This window comes from Fundulus heteroclitus, chromosome 10 (assembly GCF_011125445.2).
Source record: "Fundulus heteroclitus isolate FHET01 chromosome 10, MU-UCD_Fhet_4.1, whole genome shotgun sequence".
Taxonomy (NCBI): Eukaryota; Metazoa; Chordata; class Actinopteri; order Cyprinodontiformes; family Fundulidae; genus Fundulus; species Fundulus heteroclitus.
Window position 1 is genome coordinate 16,442,047 of NC_046370.1, and position 21,193 is coordinate 16,463,239.

General features: G+C 40.6%; 1 protein-coding gene across 2 annotated transcripts in view; it reads right to left on the bottom strand.

Annotated features, from left to right (window-relative positions):
- Positions 1 to 21,193, bottom strand: part of wnk4a (WNK lysine deficient protein kinase 4a) — a 64,801-nt gene that overhangs the window by 21,677 nt on the left and 21,931 nt on the right. For both annotated transcript variants that reach the window (XM_021321060.2, XM_012871714.3), the window contains exons 5-12: positions 19,665 to 19,822; positions 13,745 to 13,833; positions 12,596 to 12,815; positions 10,694 to 11,054; positions 8,881 to 9,050; positions 7,155 to 7,228; positions 1,983 to 2,118; positions 55 to 171 (exon numbers count right to left, since the gene is read on the bottom strand). In XM_021321060.2, the coding sequence (XP_021176735.2) occupies positions 55 to 171; positions 1,983 to 2,118; positions 7,155 to 7,228; positions 8,881 to 9,050; positions 10,694 to 11,054; positions 12,596 to 12,815; positions 13,745 to 13,833; positions 19,665 to 19,822 (1,325 nt within the window). The remainder of the gene's footprint in view (positions 1 to 54; positions 172 to 1,982; positions 2,119 to 7,154; positions 7,229 to 8,880; positions 9,051 to 10,693; positions 11,055 to 12,595; positions 12,816 to 13,744; positions 13,834 to 19,664; positions 19,823 to 21,193) is intronic.

Genomic DNA, 21,193 nt, shown 5'->3' on the forward strand with positions numbered 1-21,193 from the left:
GACGCCGATACGGCTTTAGGTGTGGGGTTATCACTGCTTTGCTTTGGGGCTCACCATGACAGCAGCCATGTCCTCCGGGTTATCTCCGTCCAGGTCAAACTTGAAGGTCACCATCTTGTCGTTGTGTGTCTGCAGTTGACACTCGACGACCCGGTCCACTTTATCAGAAAGCTGCAGAGACACAGGGAATCAGTGGCCATAGTGTTAAATGTCGAGAATCAGAAATCGAGAAATTTAACTGTTTCAGGAAGTCTGGTATTAAATATACAGGATTGGTCAACATATTCCATTTCAAAACTTTGTGTTTGTCCAGACTCACATTTTATTTTGTTTTTCAAATTTCAAAATGTATTATTATTCATATATTTCACAAATCACAGATTAACACGAGAGTGAATTTCCCCGAACATTTTGCTTAAATTGTTTTATTACTAATTTTATATGCCAATTATTTCCATTGTACCTTATTTTACCAATTCTATGATTGATCTGTTATGTAAGTATAGGGCTGTTTTATTTATCCACGTCTGATTTTAATGGTTGACTGGTTTAATGGTATCATATGACTGCTGTTTATTACTCTGTGTGCAGCACTTCTTGGTCCTGTGGGTGCTTAAAGTGCTCTATAAATAAAGCTGGTATGGAAACATGGTGTTACGTTTTGATTGCTTTTTTTACGCTTCTTTTTCCCCCCCTTTCTATTCTTCTTCTGGTTTGAAGGTAAAAAACCAGTAAGGTGGTGAAGTAATAAAGAAATTATATGTTATGTATGTGTGCAATGAACCCGAAGCAGAAAGAGATCAGCACTGTTGACCAACTAATTTCATTATTGTGACATTTAGCAACATTATCACGTCTTTCTTTCATGCGATGATTTGATCTCCTGTCCTTGTAAGTAATAAAAAAGCAACAGGTTCGCCTTCTGTGGCTACAATGCTCAGAAAAGCAGTTATAACCACACCGTGTTAGAGAAAATGTGACATTTTCCAGTTTTGTTTGTTCAAGTAAACGGAACTGAACTGAATTTAGCAGCACCTTTACATGAAAACCACTAATTGTGCACAGTAGTATTCATTTTGGATGGATCCTTATTAGTTTCCACACCATGTCTGTGCATGTTTTTTGCCACCTGAACAATTTCCAAACAGATGGGCTCTCTTTCTGCTAAGCGAGGGAAAAGTATAGGAGCCCTCTTTCAGCCAGCTGACCAGCAGAGCGCAGGAGCAGGTGGGGGAGAGGCAGCAGGATAAAACTAGGGTAAATCCAGCACTTACTCTGGCATCTTATTAAAAAGGAAATTTTAGCAGTCTGAAAATGTAACTTTTCAAAATGTTGCTATACCTTGATACCTGATGTCCATCTACCTGTAGGCTATCACAATCAGAAGAAATAAAACTAATCAGTGAGATTGATAAAAAGCAAAATTGGGGTGAAGCTAATCAAAGATAAAGCATGGGATTTATACATTATTATATGGCAAAAGCTATTTCTTTTTAACTTATTTTGAGCTTTTAACGTCTTTTAGCAATCAGACAAACGAATCACAAGTGAAAATAAAAACATTTTCACTTATGTTTGGGTTTTGCATCCTTATCCAAATCCAAATAGATAATAGGTAAAACCAAGACTGTATAGCAACCCTGAGTATATATATTACCGTGTTACACTATATACACTCTGACCAACTGTATGTGCGTGTGGTTACATGTGACACTAGACTCCGTGAAAACATGATTGTTAAAATGTCTACAGACTGTCCCGAAGGAAAGATCAGTTAGTGGTCGCCAGAAGGGGAAAAACAAACAGCGAAGCTACTGATCCAAAGTCAAACAACCAGGGCAGAGTTTACCCACAAACTCAAAAAAAAAAGAAATCCCAAATGAATTAATTCAATCGAGGTTGATTTATTAGTCAGTCATGTGAGGGAAGAAAAGCAAAGTGCCTGTTTAAAGCTGTTTAACAATAGATTTGATTTAGCATACCCCTGTGATGCGAAGCCTTGAGCGCGCCCTCCGCCTGAACAGCTTCGCAGCCGTTCGCCTCCCGGCCGTTTTCTCACTCTTCTCGGACAGGCCTTCGTATCCGTCGCTCAAGCCTGAAGTTACATCGGAGGCGTAGCTGGGAGGGAAAGGAAAATCAAAAACAGAAATTTGTGTTAAGTCTTTGTTCGCCTCAAGTCTATTGGTGGTCAGCGCAAATTAAGTTCAGCAACATAAAAATAAAAAAATAAAAAACACTTTAACTCTGCTCTTCACAATCCATAAGAAGCCGGTGTTTGTCCAACAGAACCAGCATTTGGACCTGTGCTTATGCAATAAGAAGGTTTTAGGTTCAAGACGTCTCAAGTAAATGTGGTAAGATTTTTGGTTCAGGTGGACTAGGGTTGCTGAGAAAAAGCTTTTTTTGCCCTCGGTCCAGCTAAAAAAAGACATTAGAGCGGCAAATGTAATATGGCTTATTATTTTTGATATATATCCCTTTTAGGAATGTGTTATTCATGACGAATCGCCATTTTTTTCGGGTTTTAAAACGGAGACCAACGTAAAATTCTCCTAAGGGATGTTGATATTTGTGGAAAATTATTTTAAAAAAAGTTTCCTACCTAATGGCAAGAAAAATGGGTCTAAAAATATATATATAGCTAGTACATTTAGTGTCATTCTGTTGTAGAAACTCAAAAACTGCTAGAACCTGCATTTGTTATCATATCTCTATCTTCTTTATCATTTTTAGTCAAAGTCATCAAGACCCACTTTGGTAGGTCCAAAAAGCCACAGGCTGCAAACTTGAGCTAGAGGAACAGATCCTCCACAATGCTTAATAATGGACATGAGATGTTTGTCCACATCCCTCTAGACTCCTCAACCAACTGGTGTTCTATGAGATTTTGGTCTTTGGACTGAGATGAACATGAACTAAAATGATCTAGTGTTAGCTGAACCATTTCTGTGTTAATTTATTATACCTTTGAGTTCAATATCTGACTGAAAACCCCCAGTGATTGTCCGTTTTTTCATCTTATTTGCTAGCAAAGGTGGCCAGAATTGCATTTTAAAATGTCCTGGTATTTACAAAAGCTAATAATGTCACACACTCTCGCGAGCTTCCTGAAGTCTTTGTAAGAAAAAAATATCCCGTCACCAATCCTCCACCATACTTAACAACGGAAATAAGGTTAGTTTCTAAATATTCATCCTTTTGTTAGTGGCAGACCAACCTGAAGTGTTTGCTGCCCCCAAACCAGACCATTCCAGTTAAACTCTGTATGTTTACGTTTGGGATTGTAGGACTTAAACCGTTTTCTTTTCCCTGCAGGATATTTTGTCTCGAGTGCCAAGCATGCAGATGCTGCATGCCGATGATATTTTTGGACTGTGGGATAGATTTTTACTGCCCTCCATGTCCACGTCATTAATACCTTTCAGGGGACAAAATGCTAAAAGTGTCATAGGCACTTTGTGACGAAGGAAAATGCATAAAAGAGACAGGAAATCAATACCCGTGTTGCGATATTTAGCAATAGCATTACAGCTACAGGTTCTGATGGCGTCTTGCAGGCGGAGTCTACGGACGTTTAGGTTTAGGATGGGATGAGAGCGCTCGGTAAAAGTTTGGACTCGGCTAGATCTTTGGAAGAGAAGCGAGACAACGCCACCAGAGATCCTCTATCATACCTAGTAATGGAGAGGAGGAGATATTTTATTCACTCTTCGTTTTATGCCGAACCCTCCTGGTGTCCGGTTAAATTCCAGTTAAAGTCCCCAAACCCGGCAGAGTTCAGCGGACTCCATGTGTTTACATATTTGACGGTAGGACACAGGAAACTTTTTCTATCATCCCAAATAATTAGCTGGAACAAAGATAGCATTTAATGGCTGTAAGCCCATCACCGACAAACGAAGAGTGAAATTTTGTCTCCCTAACAATAAACTCTTCAGTATCACATAAAGGATCACTTTTTAAATTTTTTTTTCTTCCCTGGATGTTTACAGTCCAAATAAATAATGCTGTTTTAAAAACAGTCCCTTCAAAGTCTAAAGGACGCTAGCGAATTTCCTACGGAAGCGGCGCATAAACATGCATTCATGTTCTGAGTAGGTTTTGGGATCCAGAGAGCCGTTCAGCAAAATCGTTTCAGGGAATTGCATCTCCCGGGTCTTTTTAGATCATTGCGGTTACAAACTCCCCTCCATCCACCCCTCCGCAGACGCCGGCTGCAAACATTTAACGGCCTACTGCTTTGGCAGCCTCCATCTGCCTCTGTTGAAAAGCCCTCACGGATGGACGTCAGCTCAAAGGGAAGCCTGTTGTCGGCCCGAGACCGAATTAAACAAAATAAGGCTGAACTCATGCGGTGATGCTGCAAAACAGTTGTCCGGTTCAGAGGCAAGCAGAAGCCGTCTCAGAGGAAGAGCAGGGAGTGTGTTTGGGATCCTAAATAGGGCACGAGTACCCGGGCGTTAAAAACGATCCTGTAATTAGCTCCGGTCTAAGATGGAGGAGTCAGATTGTGTCACGTTATTATTACTCTCATTATACTCCTGCGTAAAAGCCTCGATACCGCACCCGTTCCTTTTTCATTTGGATTCCATAAAAAGCCGAGAAGACTTTCTTGTTTTGCTTTAGAAATTATTTTTTTTTACATTCTCTGTAGGTCTTCTCTTTGTCTTTCTGTTTATAATGAACTTCCCTTTGACGGGCACAAGAATTGAAAGATGAAGCTACAAAACTGAAAGATGAAGAATTGCTGTGTCATGTTCAGACAACTACTGTCCATAATCTCTTATTTCTTAGGGCTCTTCATGCTTTGTAAAACCCTCTTTTCCCAATAGGACCGCTGTTCTATAACATTTCACAAGTTTAGAGCATCGGAGAGAAAAAGAGAGAGAGAGGTTTTGCCCATTTCCTTTTTACTCAATCTCTCTAGATCTTACTTAGTCCATTGTTTCTCTTTAGACCATGGGTTTTCTACAGGACCTCAGAGTTTTATGAAGAATGCATTGGAATAAATTAATGGGATCAGCTAACATTTGTAGAAACATTCGTTAAGCTAACGCCCGATGTCCACTTTCAGACATCTGTGGAGGCCACGGTAGTAACTCTGTAATCCAAGTCATTTTTACATACATAGTCATAGTCTTCATCCCCCAGGAATGTGTTTCATTAAAGTTATGTTGATCAGAAACAGAGCACGCTGTTTTTACACGTGGGTGTGTCTAACGCCTCCTTTGGATCTTGTTGCACATAGCTTATTTATTAAAATCCTTTAATTATTACAGATTTGAATGTACGTTATTAATTTTAATTGTGATCCCTGTGATCCCATTGAAATCCCTGAGGAATGCAATAGCTATAAACTTTTGAGTGACTTATTAATTAAATAAAATGTAAATGTTGTGACAGGACTGTGGATCATAGCGTTATGGTTGAAAATCATGTCTTTATTTTCACAGCCGGGGCTCTTTTCTTCTCCAGGCTCCCACACACTTGACAAAGTTCATTGAAATTTCACAAAGTTAATGATGACTTTGCTGAGCTTTTTAAACTGTAACTGCTGTGAAACAATCTTTTTTTGCAATATTGCTTTATTTTTATCCGCATTGGAAGTTTTTCCTGCACAAACGTCCTGTTTTCAACAGACTATGACTTGGCCCTTCAGGGCCTTTGATTTGTTACCTTTCCGTTATTCTGTTTTCTTTCTTATTATTGAATCATAAACACAGAATTGGTTCTGGTGGGACTTCTACTAATTGTTTTCTCCATTTGTGAATAATGGTTCTTACTTTGCTTTACATTCAAAATGTTTAAATATGGCTTTTCCAGACTGATAGATATCAATGACTTTGTTTCTTAGCCGTTCTTGAATTTCTTTAGATCCAGGTATGATGCTTCGCCCCTTTGAGATCATTTAGCCAACTTCATGTTGTCAGACAGGTTATATTTAAGTGGTTTCTTAATTATATTAGCCTGCTAGTAATCAAGCTTGGGTGTGGCTATGAAACTGAACACCAGCTTGCCAAAAAACACTGTTGATCAGAGTTTGCAATTTAATAATGGGGGCGCCTCCTGCTTTTTTGGGTTTTTTTAACAGGTAGGTTTGGATATCTTTTTGTCTCCCCTTACTAAATGAAATTGCCATTTGATAACATGATAACTGTTTTCAACATGAAAGACAAAAAGAAAAAAAAAATGAAGAAACACACAAAAAGGGACAGAATGAGTAAAATCAAAGGTTCCAAAAATCTTTTTTCGGGCTGCATTGTCGAAATAACCGCAAAACCCCAACCATAAACTAGGAAGTGATGACTGAAACAATAAACGCAGTTACGACTGCGCAACTTTATGAAAGCATGAGTCATAATTGGTGAACATTACAATGATGATGATATCAGTGCATTAAGTCACATTTTATGACTCCTTTCTATTTCTCTTTTCCATCATTGTGAGGTCCATTTCTTTCTGTGTGTCTCTCAGCCAACAACGTTTATATAGAGTGTGGGGCATCACAGACACCGAGAGTCCATCCAGCTGTCATAATATATTATTGGCTTGTCCAGCTTACGTCAAAGCTTGGAACTTAAAATACACCCTCTTACCAAACACTGCATCTAAGCAATATTTGGTGATTGCAAAACTGCACATATCACCATATTACCACTGCAATGGTATTTGCGACTCATTATATCGTGCATCTCTAGCCACAATGTTAATCTAATCTAAAGCTATGTGAATAAGTGTTTTTGTCTTTGCACTGCCGCCATAATAAATTGCTAAATTAAAGTCCTTTAATCCACATGATTTCCAGGACACACATATTAGAGCATGATTTTCTTGTCCTCGCTGTCGGCCATCACGCTGAGAGCAAAGCCTCTCCCACTAACATCCCACCAACTCGGAAAGCCGGCTCTGCACAACATCTGAGACGCAGTCGAACAGAAAGCTGCAAGGGTCCACTGTGGCACGCCGCAACAAAAACACGGAGCAGCTCACAATTGCCCCACGCTTGTTGTTTCAGCCCCACAGATGCGGAGAAACGAGGAGGAGCCACATTTCCTAAAATATCAAGCTAATTCTTCCGGTCTCAAATGTAAATATCAAAGATGGTGCACGGCTCTGTTGTGCATTGCAACGAGAAGGCAGGTGAGCAACTTTACCTGTCCACAGGGGAGTTGAACCCGCTTGGAGGACCTGAGCTGCCATGTTCTGTGTTATTGCAAACTGCAATACTCTGTAAAAAAGAAAAAAAGAAAAAGAAATTAACAAGATAAGATCAAAGAAATAGTAGATTTACTTAAAAAAACGAAGCTGCAAAAGTTATGTCCTTCAGATTTCTGTTTACATTAAACATTTACAATGCTATACATATGTAGAACATGTTGGTAAATAATATTGTACTGAGGAATAACGGCTAAAACAAGTAAATGTTTCAAATTTTACATAAATTGATATAATGTATTTTGAAATATTTGAAAGACCTGACAGGATCTTCATTTTATCTGCACATTGTGTTAAGTGCCTCTTTGCTGGGGCACTGTATCATTGGGCTGGTATATGATTTATTTATTTACGAAGGTATTTTATGTGCTAGACCAACATAATGCAACGCATAACTGTGAAGTTGAAGGAAAACGATGCAACCGTTTTCTAAATTTACAAACACAAATCTGAAAAGTGTGGCAGGCATTTGCTTTTAATCCTCTTCGCTCCCACGCCTCTAAGATAAAATCCCAAAAACAACTGCTTGCTTTCAGAAATCACCTCATTCGTAAATAGGCCCCAATTGTGTTTCATTTCATTTCAGTAAAAATAAAGCAGCTCTGTGAAGACCTCTGAGGTTTGTTAGAGAACATTAAAGGACACATCTGCACATTTATCCTGATATAGTTGTTTACCGCAACTGCTGGAGGAGCTGCAAAGATCAACGCTCGGGTGGGACAAACGATTGACAAGACAACTGTTAGTTTTCTATTCCACAAAAATGGCTTCTCTATAAGGATTTATGTATCACTATTGAAAGAAAACTCACCCCATGCCACGTAGGGGACATAGCAATCATGTGGCAGACAGTGCTCTGGTCAGGTGAGACCAAAACTGAACTTTTTCATCCAGGAGGAGAAAAATGGTAGCAACAGGAAAGCTGGTCAGACTTACTGAGAGAACGGTGCTGAATACAGGACAATACAGGAAAACCCTGCTCCAAAAATGTTGAGACCGGGGAGGAGGTTCCCCTTCCACCATGACCATCACCCTAAACATACTTAGAACCTCAATGTAAAGGTGTAGATCGAGACAATTTGGGTTAAAATGACCCAGACCTAAATCCAACTGAGAATCTGTGCCATAACCTGAAGCTCAAAGATCATCTCCCAATCTGACATTTTTGCAAAAGAGCCGACGCTCAGACTATCATTTAGCCATCTATCATCATTTAACATGCAAAGCTGGTAGATACACACCCCGAAAGACCTGTGGCTGCAACCTTAAGAAAATGGGGTCCTACAAAGTACTGATTGAGGTGGACTGAAAACCCACCGCATTCTTCAGACTCTTATTTGTAAAACCTTTTGAAAACCATGCATCATTTTCCTTCCACCTTACAGTTGGGCTCCACTGTGCCTTGGCCTATTTAATAAAATCCCAATAAAATACATCCTATCTTACGGTGGCAACGTTACAAAATGAAGCCTTGACGTGACACAACCAGTATGTGTCCTTCAGTGACGTTCCTATTGTTAACATAAGTTATGTGTCTGAAACGGGTGTAACAGATGCTGACAATCCCCCCCCCTCACAGGAATGAGGTTTTTGTAAAGACGTCCGTCCTTCCACCCCCCCTGAGCGCTCCACTTTGATAACAGGCTCTTTGTTGAGGCAGCTCACCGAGGGGAAGCGAAGTGCTGGGATGGCGAGGCCGTTTTCAGCGGGGGTGTTGGCATGCGTGGTTAGAGGGGTCGAGGGGGTCGGAGGGGTTGCGGGTGCGTTGAAGCCCCCGGCCTCCGGCGGGTCCTGAAGACCGGAGGAACTCAGGTCGCCGTCCGTTTCGCAGTCAGCTGTTTCAACAAAGCAACACAAGACTATTAGACTGTGACCAGCTGTGACCTGAAAAGAAAGGACCCGTACTGTTCTGTTCGCGCTTAAGCAAACGGGGGTCCGATCGCCCCGAAACTGCGACATTACGTGCCCACCAATAAAAACTGGCCGGGTGTTTTTTTTTAGATGGCACCAGACGAATTTAATCCATCAGCTGTCGTGTCGGACACTGATGCTTAAACAACTGAATATTCTGTAGCAGCAAAGCCCTCGCGCACACCATGAGATAAGACCTACAGGGGCTGAATAATTCAGTTATCCACAGCGTCGCATTTCTGGGCTTTGCTCTAATACGCTTTGAGGTCTGATTCATCTCTCTGTTGTGTTGTACGGCTAATGCAGGGGAAACATTTCTATTGTGCCATTTGGCTGATATGTGTGTTTTCCATATGTATGACGGATGTGTCAGCTTACAGTATTAAAAGTTTTGAAATGAAACTTTTCATTCAGTATTTATATTCTACTTACAGAGCCATGATAGATCCAATGCATAGTTGTGAAGTAAAGACAATCTAAATAAAATTGTACAATTTTATTTTGCATTTGTACTCAAACCCATGAGTCAACAGCTCGAATAGGTTCGCTCTAATTATAGTGGAAAGTCTTTTTGGTTATGTCTCGACTGGCTTCTAGAGACATAGCCCATGCTCAGACATTCTGGATGGAGAACATCCGTGAAAATGAGGTTTCAAGTCTTTCTGCAAATTTTCCACCTGGATTGTGACTGTGCCATTCTTAAATAGGAATAAATATAAATAAATATCAATACACTTTTATCTAAATCACCGCGTTGTAGCTCTGGCTGTATGCTTAGGGTTGTTACTTAAAAGGTGAACTACCCAACCAGATGTGCAACTCTCTTGTTTTTTCAGACGACAGATTAAAGAGTACCCTGCCTGGGAGACGTTCAAAGCTCACTGTACCGTTTTATAACCCAACTCTCCTTTAAAACTTCTCCACAGTTTTCTCTCTGACCTGTCCGCTGTGTCCCTCAATATTTAAGATGCTGTTTGTTCTCTAAGGTTCTCTAACCCAAATCTAGAGTGGGCTCTTTAATAATTAGCTGACTTTTGAGGGCAATTGATGCAGTGGATTTTACTTTTAGATTTCTATTTCAAAAGGGGACTATTGAAACTATGCACCATTTTGTGTTTGTCTCTCACATAAAATCCTAATTAAATACATGATTTGTAGTGGGTGTAACGTGACAAAATTGGAAAAGGTTCACCGGGTGTCAACAGATGTTGACCTATCCATATTTATAATACTCAGATTGCATAAGGAAACCTTTAGAAGGAGAACTAACTGTATAGTTCAGGTAAACACTGCTGACATAACTGTCCCAAGAACCTTAAAGCACTTTTACTCTCTACAGTATTTTTATTTTTATTTTCAAACTGCTGTCAAAAATGTTTCTACTAGAAAATGGATGGCTGGATGGATGTATTCTAAGTGCACGGACATGTTTTTTTTCCCCCCGGCTTTACAGATTGTGCATGGGAGGAAACCTAAAAAGGTTTTAGTAATATTTAAATACTCCAGCCTGCTTGCAGTAAAATAAACCGCGTTTCGTGATATGGGGCAGAGACATTAGGCTGCTCACAGTTAGCAGAAGACAGGCTGTTGCGGCGGACATGGATGTGCTGATCGGCCTCGGGCTCCTCCGGCTCTGCAGGGTAGGTGGAGCTGACACCGGAGTCTGCAGAGCTGGTGATGGGGGACGAAATGGGGGCCTGAGGCGTCAGGGCCGGGGTGACGGCCTCCGCCGCACCAACATCGTTGACCTTAGGCGACGTTGGCTGGGGCTCCGGCTCTTCCTCTATCGCTTCCTGTGCCTCCTTCTTCCGACGCTCCTCCGCCTGCCGCCTCAGCTTGTCCCTCTGCCTCTTGATGGCCGTCACTCGGTCCCGTATGGCCTTGGCCACGGTTTTGAAGTCTGCCTCGAACACAAAGCCGAGCACGACCTGCGGGGAAAAAGAAAAACGCCACACGAGCGGTCACGCTTCGTTAAAACTGCCGCGTAGGTGTTGATGCAATAATGTAGAACACCTATGCAGGTCCGCTGACCTGATTAGGCACGCACTGACATTTGTGCTAGCGGCGTTTGTTTTCTCAACAACGCGCACAGATGAAATATCCACCTTTGGGTTCTTTCAGGTTCTCGAGTCGTCTCGCGTGAGACCAGCCCAGCAGGGCGGCGCGCGCTGCCTCTCAACACATAGTCAGATTACAACAGATCGGGCCGGACGAAATGTCCCCTTGCTAGAACCAAATTTGATCTTGATGAAATCTCCAACGAGAGGCGTAAACAATTAAGGATTTGTGGCATGCGTTTTCATTAAAAGTGACCTCTAAGAGGGGAACGGACAGTGGGGGAGGTCGCTTTGACAACATCAGGGGCCTGTTTTGCAACGAGAGCCGCTGCATTATTAAAGACGTGACCTCGACCGCTTCCTGAGATGCTATCTCACATTTCCAGCCAGGGATGATTGAATGCTGGGCCGTGATCTCGACCCGCTTAAAAAAAAAAAAAAAAAAAAAAACTTTCTTTAAGGGCTGTGGTAGCTTTATGTTTAAAGGGGTTCCACACATGTTTGTAATCAAACTTCACTACTTTCCACCCTGAGCGTTCCAGAGCTTTTAGGGAGTCACTTTCAAGGAGTAAGTGCGAAAAGTCCAATTAAACTGCTACAGATGGGCAAGTTTTAAATATGGAATAAAAACACAAGGAAGGAAGGAAGGAAGGAAGGAATAAGATTCCAACCGTGTCCCTAAATAAAAACTTCTGAGGTTTCACAGATTTACAGAGACATTTATAATTAAAATGTAAAACAATCTACGTGCTTTCCTACAAAAAACAGATGTTGTGATTATAACAACACTCATAGGGATGTTCTCAATACCATTATTAGCAAATAAAAAAACTGTTGTTTTGATATTAGTTGGTTAACTGATCTGATAAGGAAGAAGCCTGCAGTCTATAGCAGTTTTCTAACACTAGTTCACCTCCACTAGTGAACTAGTGTTTCCATGTTTCCTCTTTGCACAGATTGCTTTCATGGTTAGGAACAAGGACTGGATAGATAACGAGGGGAAAGGCAGCCAAAGTTGACGGAAAAACTTTGGAAGATACGCAAAAAAAAAAAAAAAAAAATCTGGATAACTGTTGACCAGGGCTCGTTTGAAAGCTTACAAGACGCGCTTTAAAACCTTCGTACACCGGAGAAACATCACCGACAGATGCTCCCGTTAACCATCAAAGCTCCTCGTTTTATCTACATCAGGGGTCTAAACAAACTCCTTTTACAGCTTCCTTCTTGAAAGCCCATTAGGAGGCTCCGTCACCATCAATCAGAACCCTCTCCGGAGAACACGTCAGAGTTGACTCAAGAATGCCTCCGCATTATCTGCTCCGCTCTAATCTAGAACCAGCGACAAAACGTCCTCGCTGAATCCCGCTTCAAACTGGGTCAAGTTGACGTCAACCCTCCGTGTGCCAGCCTACCATCTCCTGAGCCACCTCCTCAGGCACATCCTTGTAGAGCTCGAAGAGGAACTCGATGGCGTTGTTGTCCTTGTACTTCCCGTGAAGCTTCTTGGTGTCGTCGACGCGCAGCCACAGCTTCAGCCCGGACTTCACCATGTCGTCCTCCTCGGCCAGCTCCACGTGCACGCCGTTGTTCTCCTGGAAGAAGGGGTGCTCCAAAAGGTCCTGAATGGTGTACCTAAAATATCGGCAAGGAAACGGACATTACTTCCCGTCGTGCAACTTAATGCCGCACATTTTACAGACGTTTTACAGGAAGATGTTCGCAGCGCACATATCATTCTGGGGGATTTTTAACAACATAGCCCATAAACTCACGAAAAAAAAGTTGATACGTGTTGTGTATTAAAAGTGTGGCATCCTTTGATGCACCTAAATGAAGTTCAGTGCACCCATTAGCTTTTAGAAAGCAACGTCTCAGATTCAATGGAAAACAACATAGTCCATCTTAAAATCTACCCAGACACGGTCCTCTACCTAAATCAATCAGCCAGGCATGCAGCCAAGAGGCCCAAAGTAACTCTGGAGGAGCTGCAGGGACCCACTGCTCGGGTGGGAGCGTGTTCTTGGCAGGGAAGCTATTAGTTGTGCACAGTGTCAGTCAAATTTGGCTTACATGAAAAAAGTGGAAATGAGAAGGTTTGATGCAAGGAAAGAAGAGGACACAGCAATCATGCTATGGGGATGCTTTACTTGAGTTAAAAGGAAGATGGACAGAGCCAAGTTCAAGGCAGTAATTGAAGAAAACATGTTAGAAGCTGCAAAATACTTGAAACTTGGGGCTGTTTAGATCAAAGCATATTAATATGTTAAAACGGCCTAGTCAAAGTTCAGACCTAAATCCAATGAGAATCTCAAAACTAAATCCAATTAAGAATCTTCAGGTTTATAAATTGATACCCACAACATTTTTCAGATGTTTATTTGTAACGGTAAATTAAAACCAAGTATCCTTTTCGTTCCCCTTCATAGGGTTAAATTGGATATTTGTGTTGATGTGTCAAATAAAAATCCAGAAAGAACAACTTGATGTGTGTGACTGTAATCTGAAAAAAATTAAAATAAAAACTGAGAAAAAGCCCAATAGGTGTGAATACTTTTTTTCACCTTTCATCTTTGATCATGCGGATGCAGCCCTCGATGATCTCTTTGAGTTCTGGGACTTTGACTTTGTAGAAGCTGTCAGGTTTAATGCCCTGTAAACATAAAAAAAAAAGAAAAAAGAAAGTTTTATATAATCAGTTTTATTAAAAAAAAAAAAAAAAAAAAAAAAAAAAACAGCTGATCGAATGGTTGCTCTATTGCCTTTAGGAAGAACAAGAGAATAATGAGAACATTTATTCATCACTTGAACATTTCTCCAGTAAAATTAAACAGCCATTCCCCCATTCTGTGCATATCCGCCATCTGTCTGAGCTGGAGTGACATTTAAGTGTGCAGAAAACAAAAAGAAAAAAAACAGAATAGTCTTTTTGTTCTACACTTTTTCACCTGAAACACAAAGAAAAATAAACGGGCCAGCCAAATTAGTTGCCTGAGCGCTATCAAGAGAACATGAGACAGATTAAAAAAGAGCCACAATCGTTGAACAAAAAAAAACAAAAAAAAAAACAACGATAATGAAAGAAAAAGAAGGCAAGGTCAGAAAGACACACGATACAAAGATACAGCATGCTAGCATCCGGAAGATGTCAGGTCCAACAGCCAAACATAATGATTTACCAGAAAAAGGCAGAGTCCTACGTCACGTTATCACATCTAAACACTGCCAAGTAACGCAGTGATTGCTGGTTTCTATAACCGCTTTTAATACGTCTGAGATGTTCCTGGCTTCCTGCTTCAAAGAGACAAAGAGCAGATCTTTGACGGAGCACAGATGACGTTTGCTTCTCTCTCCTTAAGTGGGCTTTATGTCGTTTTTTTTGTCGTTTTTTTATTTTACTTTGGAGGACTGATAGGGACTTCACACAAAAAAAAATAACATTACATAAAAACAACCTTTCAGCCTAATCCAGTAAAGGCTTAAAGAGTAAAAAGTATAAAACAGGGGACACCAGAAAACTACTTATTAGTATTTAACTCGTAAAAAGGTTCCCTGCTTCGGAGCGTCGCCATTTCTTTTTTTAATCCCGCCTCATAATGAGACCTTTCAAGATAAATCACTTCTTCCTTGATCTAAATCAAATTTGTGACTCTGCTCCTTTCCTGTGGTGACAGAGGTTTAGATAAGATCACGAGAAATATGCCCGTTTCAACCTGACTGTTTGGTGCTTTTCTTCTGAACGAAGGAACAAACGCTTTAACCTAGCAAGAGAAAGGAGTTAACTACTGAATAATGGAAAATCCTGATGCTAACACTCAGCCAAGCGCAGTGCTTTTAGTCCAGAGGCTCATCAAAACAGAAAAGGATGTATTCTAAAGCATTTAAATAAGGTGCTGTGCAGTAGTAAGGTGGTGGCTTTGTTAAGGGTACACTAGCATGCCTCCTTCTGCATCCGGGCGTACTGTACATGTATGAACTTTGCTCATTGCCCTCTTAAGACTGTGGCTATCCCTGTTGCTTTTGAACCCTTTCCTTCCATTCAACTTTCCACAGTTGTGCTTGTAAACAGTATTCTGTAAAACTGCCAGCTTCGGTGTTTGGCATTTGAAGTTTCCCAATGCACAGAGGTACACCGATCTGGAAGGTGCGAGGAAACTAAGATTGAACTGCTTGGCCATAACGAAGGAGGGAGGCTCTACAAGCCTGTGCACACTGTGGTAGTTGTGAAGTAAAGGGGCCTGCAGCATTATGTTTATGGAAACACTGAAGCAACATCCCAAGAAGGAAAATAAAGCTCGGGGACTAATGGATCTTCTAAATGGACAATGACCCCAAGCATCCGGCCAAATTAATTACAAAGTTGCTTAAAACCAACAAAGTCAAGGTTTTCGCATCTGCCGTCACAAAGTCTGTATCTCAGTCCCACTGAGACTTTGTGAGCGGAGCTGTGAAGGTGGTGGGCGAGCGAGGCGGCCTACATACCTGACTTAGTTACACCGGTTCTGTCAGGAGGAAAACTCCATCAAACTACTGCGAGGAACTTGTGGAAGAAGGATATTCATAATGTTTGAGGCAAGATGGACTCTGTAACTGCTGAAGCCGCAAAATGCAAAATGGACTCTGCACCATATTCGCATATTGCACATTTGCACATATGCCATAAGACCGTTGAACTGCTGAAGCCAAAAATGGACTCTGTAATTTACTGCATTTTACTGTGATTTTCCAAGCTGTATGCAAATGATATTTCGTTCTGTACGCACTCTGTGCATGCAGGATGACAAATAAAGTTGTCTAAGTACACGTCATGTGGTTTATAAAAGGCAATTCAACTGAATACTAAAGAAAAGTGTATCTCTCTCTCTGATTATTTGGTCACTTGACATATATAAATAATTTCAACAATCCTACATTGACCAAAAAAAAGATACATAAACTGTGATTATCTGGTTTAAACTGCACAAAAAAAAAAAAACTGTGATGTATTTTGAAATACATTTTCATCATCATCTTGCTCCTGATTGCAATAAGTGACACAAAATATCAGAATACTTTCCTCATTTCAGTGTAAGGAAAACGAGAAACTGAATTTTTGGGCCTTCCTTAGCTATCAGCCATGATCAAAGTTAACAGAAACACTTGACACTTGAAATACGCTCTGCCCATTTAATCTATATATTTTCGCTTTTTACGTTGAATTATTCAATTAAGTTTTCCATGACATTGGAATTTAATTAGATAAACCTTTGTAGCACAAGTCCCTTTAATTATTCCGAATTAATGAAGTCTTGCATCTTGTTTGTCCAACTACAAGCTCTTAAACCTGTTGCCATTTTCGGTTTACTCTACTAAACAGATCCCCAGACTGCGCAATTACAAATGAAAAGTTTTATGTTCTAAAAAAAAACAATTCAATTTCATGTGTTTTTGGATTCTCTGCAACGTGACACAGAAAAGCTGCCTCCGTGCACAGATTTTTTTCCTGGTTAGCCGATGAAGGAGCAATGAGCTCAGACCACAGCCACAAAAAAATAAGAAAAAAGAAATGTTTTCATGGGCACTCTGCATGAATCCCTGCAGCCAGTTTCACGTATCTGGAAGAAAACCTCCTCAAAAGAGCAAATTAATGATCCGGAGTAAGATCTTTACCTGCAACATGCGGGGGGACCATGAAATCATCCATATATCACTACAACTGACAGAAATGAAAAAGTTGTGTTGTTGTTGTTTTTTTTTTGCTTTGGCAAAAAAAGCTTTTCAAACAGTTTCCCCCCTTATTTTCTATTCAAAACAGAACGGTTCAGAGCGTCCTGAAAATGCATGCTTCACCTCCTCTCCAAATGTAATTTCATCTGGTCAGGATGTTTTCTGTAATATTTCTGACAGTCAAATAAACAGGCGGCAACGAGCACACACCTCCTCCTCGGTTGTTTTGGCAAATTATGAAGCGGAGTCTGCAAACGGGATCCAAGAACATGACTCCTGTATGTTGTTTCATACGTCCAGCTTGATTTATTACTTAGGATTGTTTTATTAGCCAATTACTTCAAACAGAAGTTAGCCTTTCGGTGGACCGAGCTGCACATTTTCTATGTTTGAAGTCACTGTGGCATAATTAACTTTCTTAGGAATGAACGTACACATCGTCTGGGTTTCCAATGAATCTAAATGACTGATGAGAAAAAAGCTTCTTGGCCGTGTGGCAGGGCTGGGCATCTCTGACTGTACGGGGAACATTATCGCGCTTGTGTTGGTGAAGCAAACAGACACGCTTGGACGTACTGGCAGTTGTCGCCGTCTTCACTTTCCAGCCGCCATCAGACGCTGTTTACTTTTAGCATTCGACACACGGGAAACGAAACGGCCTTCTTTGTAGAGTAAAGAGTGAGGCACTATTTCCAAAACATATAATTCTGCCATCGCCTCCTCTGGCCCGCTCCGCCGTCGCTCCAGCAAAAAGTGCACGAAAAGAGCAAGAGAAACCCAAGAGCCTACCGATGGGCTTTTATTTAAATAAAACCTTTTGGAGTCCTGAAAGCAACCTCCCTGTCGAAATTCAAGTGAAACACCTACAAACTGTGATGCGTTTACAGACGTATCTCAATGATTAGAATGTCATTGAGAGGTTAATTTACTTGGGTAATTCAATTAGAATAGTTAAACTCAGGCTTCCTTAACACATCACCAGCGCCGGAGGATGATTGCCTTCATTATGATTAAATCGATGGAGGTCTGGATAGAGCAAATAAACTAAATGTATTCGTCAATAGATTCAGTCTAGGAACAAGTTCAACCAACGAGACCTCCCACCTCCTGCTGATACATAGCATTCCTGCTAATGATTAAATGTTTCATCTTTCATGTCGGTCATGCAGGTACACCAGAATTTCCCCCCACCGAGGGACAATAAAGGATGTTTCTATTCTATTCTATTCTATGGACCCTTCTACTTCTTTATCATTGGCTATGTTCACACTGCAGCCTGAAGTGACCCAATTCCGATTTTTTTGCCCATATGCGACCTGTATCTGATCTTTTTATGACAGTCTGTACGTCACAGATCTGATGTTTTCAAATGCGACTCAGGCCACTTGGATATGTGGTCCTGAATCCGATACGCATCTGATCTTTTCAAATGCGACCTGTGTCTGTACGGCCGGGTCGCATTTATCCGACCTGTACGTCACCGATACTCGACAAACGTCACTATCCTGCGTCCTGCTATGCAGAAGCAGGAAGAAAGACGACATCCATAGCGGACAACAATGAGGAGAGCAGTCAATGGAGAGAAAGCTCCGGTTAGAAAAGAAATTAATGACCGCAAAAAGCGTGCCAGCATTATAATCCATGTTTATTTCCGCAAACACTGAGGACGCTTGCTCTGTATGACGTCATCGCGTCCTCGACTGCGCATGCGGGACACTTAAATTGAACGCATTCAGTTCACACAGGAGATCACATACAAGTCGCATATATTTGGAAATGTGAACGACCACGCAAAAAAAACCTGATTTCACAAAAAATATTACTCAGACGAGGTGGCGGACCATCCTGTGGTACGGAACGAGAAGGAGACGTGGTGGGGGAAGTTTTAATACGTCGGTGTTGAAGTAAACGGAGGCTGGACTGGAAGAGCAATAGCACAGCTGCATCCAACAAGGGACAGGGCAGACTGAAGTTCCTGAGGTGGTTTAGGTCTTTTTGATTTTCACAGTAAGACGCTCCATGAGACTGTAACACAACAACAGAGGATCTTCAGTCCACCTCCTCTGAGTAATATTCTGTTTTAATTTGCTATATTTTTAATCATGTAAAGCACTTTGCATTATCCCTGTACTGAATTGTGCTATATAAATAAATTTGCCTTGCCTCATATGCGCTGTGATACTGACCGCTACAGCAGAATCTATAATAACTGAAGAGAGTTCAACTTAACACCAAATTTGGTTTCCCATTAAAATAAAAGTATTTCTGAACCAAACTGAATTAATTCATGTACAGGAGGTCACTTTTTAAGTTGAATAGACGCCCCTGTGTTTTGAAAAAAAAAAAAAAGTTTACTCCAAAACATTTAAAAGACAAATGAACAAATATCGGTGTCAGGAGGCATGTTTTCTATTCAAACACTGCTGTGACATAAGGTTTGTTTCTTTGAAAGTTACAGGCAGGACCAGTTAAGCAAGGAGCTTTACACGGACAATTAAAGGGTAGAACAAGTACATGACTGCGCCTTAATCATAGGCTGAAAGCAGAAAAACGTCATGCTAGTTTCCTGCAGAAGGCCATTCATATTTGTCAGGCATGACAAAGACTTTCATTACCTGCTTTCCATTTATTCTGGATGTCCAGCATTAGATCTAAAGAGGTCTTGGCTCTAATCTGTCTAATTCCAGCTTCCAGATGAAAGTAAGCCAACACATGTGGACGACTGTGTGAAATGCAAGGGTAGGAAGCGAGGCGGCCATGCTTTTCCACTTTACTCACACTGGTGACTTTGCGGTAGATCTGCGCGGCGTTTTGGCACTCGTAGTACGGGTACTCAGAGGTGGCCATCTCCAGGATGCACATTCCCAAGGCGTAGACGTCCACTGCTTCGTCATACTTTTCCTCGTACATCTCTGGGGCCATGAACTCCGGAGTTCCTGCCGGGGATTACGAGGCATAAGTTGAAGTCGAATGTATTTTGATCAATGTGTTCACAATAAACAATAAACCCGATAAAATGTTTATTTATTTTTTTAACGATATGATCGTACAAATCATATCCCTCCCTCCTTAATAATCGACAAAACAAGAGATCTGAAACATATACAGAACCTCTTGTGGCAGGCAAGTTTATATTAACATTGTACAGAATTAAAAGTAGCACTAAAAAGTAGCTTAAAAGTAGCAAATACTTTATGCAGCGTTTTCTTTTTACTCCTAGTCTGACAGCTGCTTATCTCCTGTGTCTTACAGACAATTAGATGAGTACGACAAATTAGATTTTGTGTCTAAAAGCAATGTGGGGTAATACATTTGACTAAATTACGGAAATTGTGGCGATTTCTCAATTTGCATTAAAATGATCACAGCATACATCTTGTAGAGGAAAATGGTCGTGCATGTTTTCATTACAACAAAAAAAGCATTTGACGTGACTGTATGATGTCCTTTGCAGGAGCTTTAGAGGGTGGCAAACGTCCTAACTGCTAAATTATGTTGTGAGGCCGTAGTAAAAAAAAAAAAATTCAGTGGAACCACATACTAGCAAGTATATGTAATAGCTATGTCATTTAAAGGGGTGACGGAAATAATCTATTAGAAATAGGAAAGTTGAAAGCTCTAAAATAATTTTTTAAGGTAAGATGCGTTTGTTTTAAGTGGGGTAAAAGTAAAAGGATTGGGTGTGCAACACAAAAAACGCAGATTACAGCAAAAAGGTGGGAAATCCAAATTGCTCATTTACTATAATACAACTTAGCTGACATTAACAGTTAAAAATCTTTACATTATTTTGAGTGTAAAAAATAAAAAAAGTGTACAAATAAGTACTAAAAAAAATCCCAAAAACAGTGCTGTTAATTTTTTTATTATTTGATTAAAGGGAAGAGTTATAATAATGTATTTCATAATCAGTAAGCGTCAAAGCAATATAGTGACAAAACCAAAAGCCTCAAACTCATGCTAATAATGGAAATATGTTTCATTTTGGTTCTTTCCTGACTGTAAAGTGTTTCGTTCAAACTTGTTTGATTAAATTTGAGCAGCACTCTTTGAGCGAACAAACAAATCATTCCCAATTTCATTCCTGGAACACTTTAAATGAACTTGATGGAGCAATTTCCAGCTAAATTAAAGCCAATTCGAGCACTAAGTTGCTTTTTAAAGCTAGCAGAAAATTAAACGGAGAGCCTACGATTGCTTGAGAGAGGGGGAAAAAAAACAAACAAACAAGAGAACGAGTTTCATTTTGATTCTCCAGTACAAACCGCTATGCGTTACAACCAGCTGTGGTCCGCACACGTCCCATT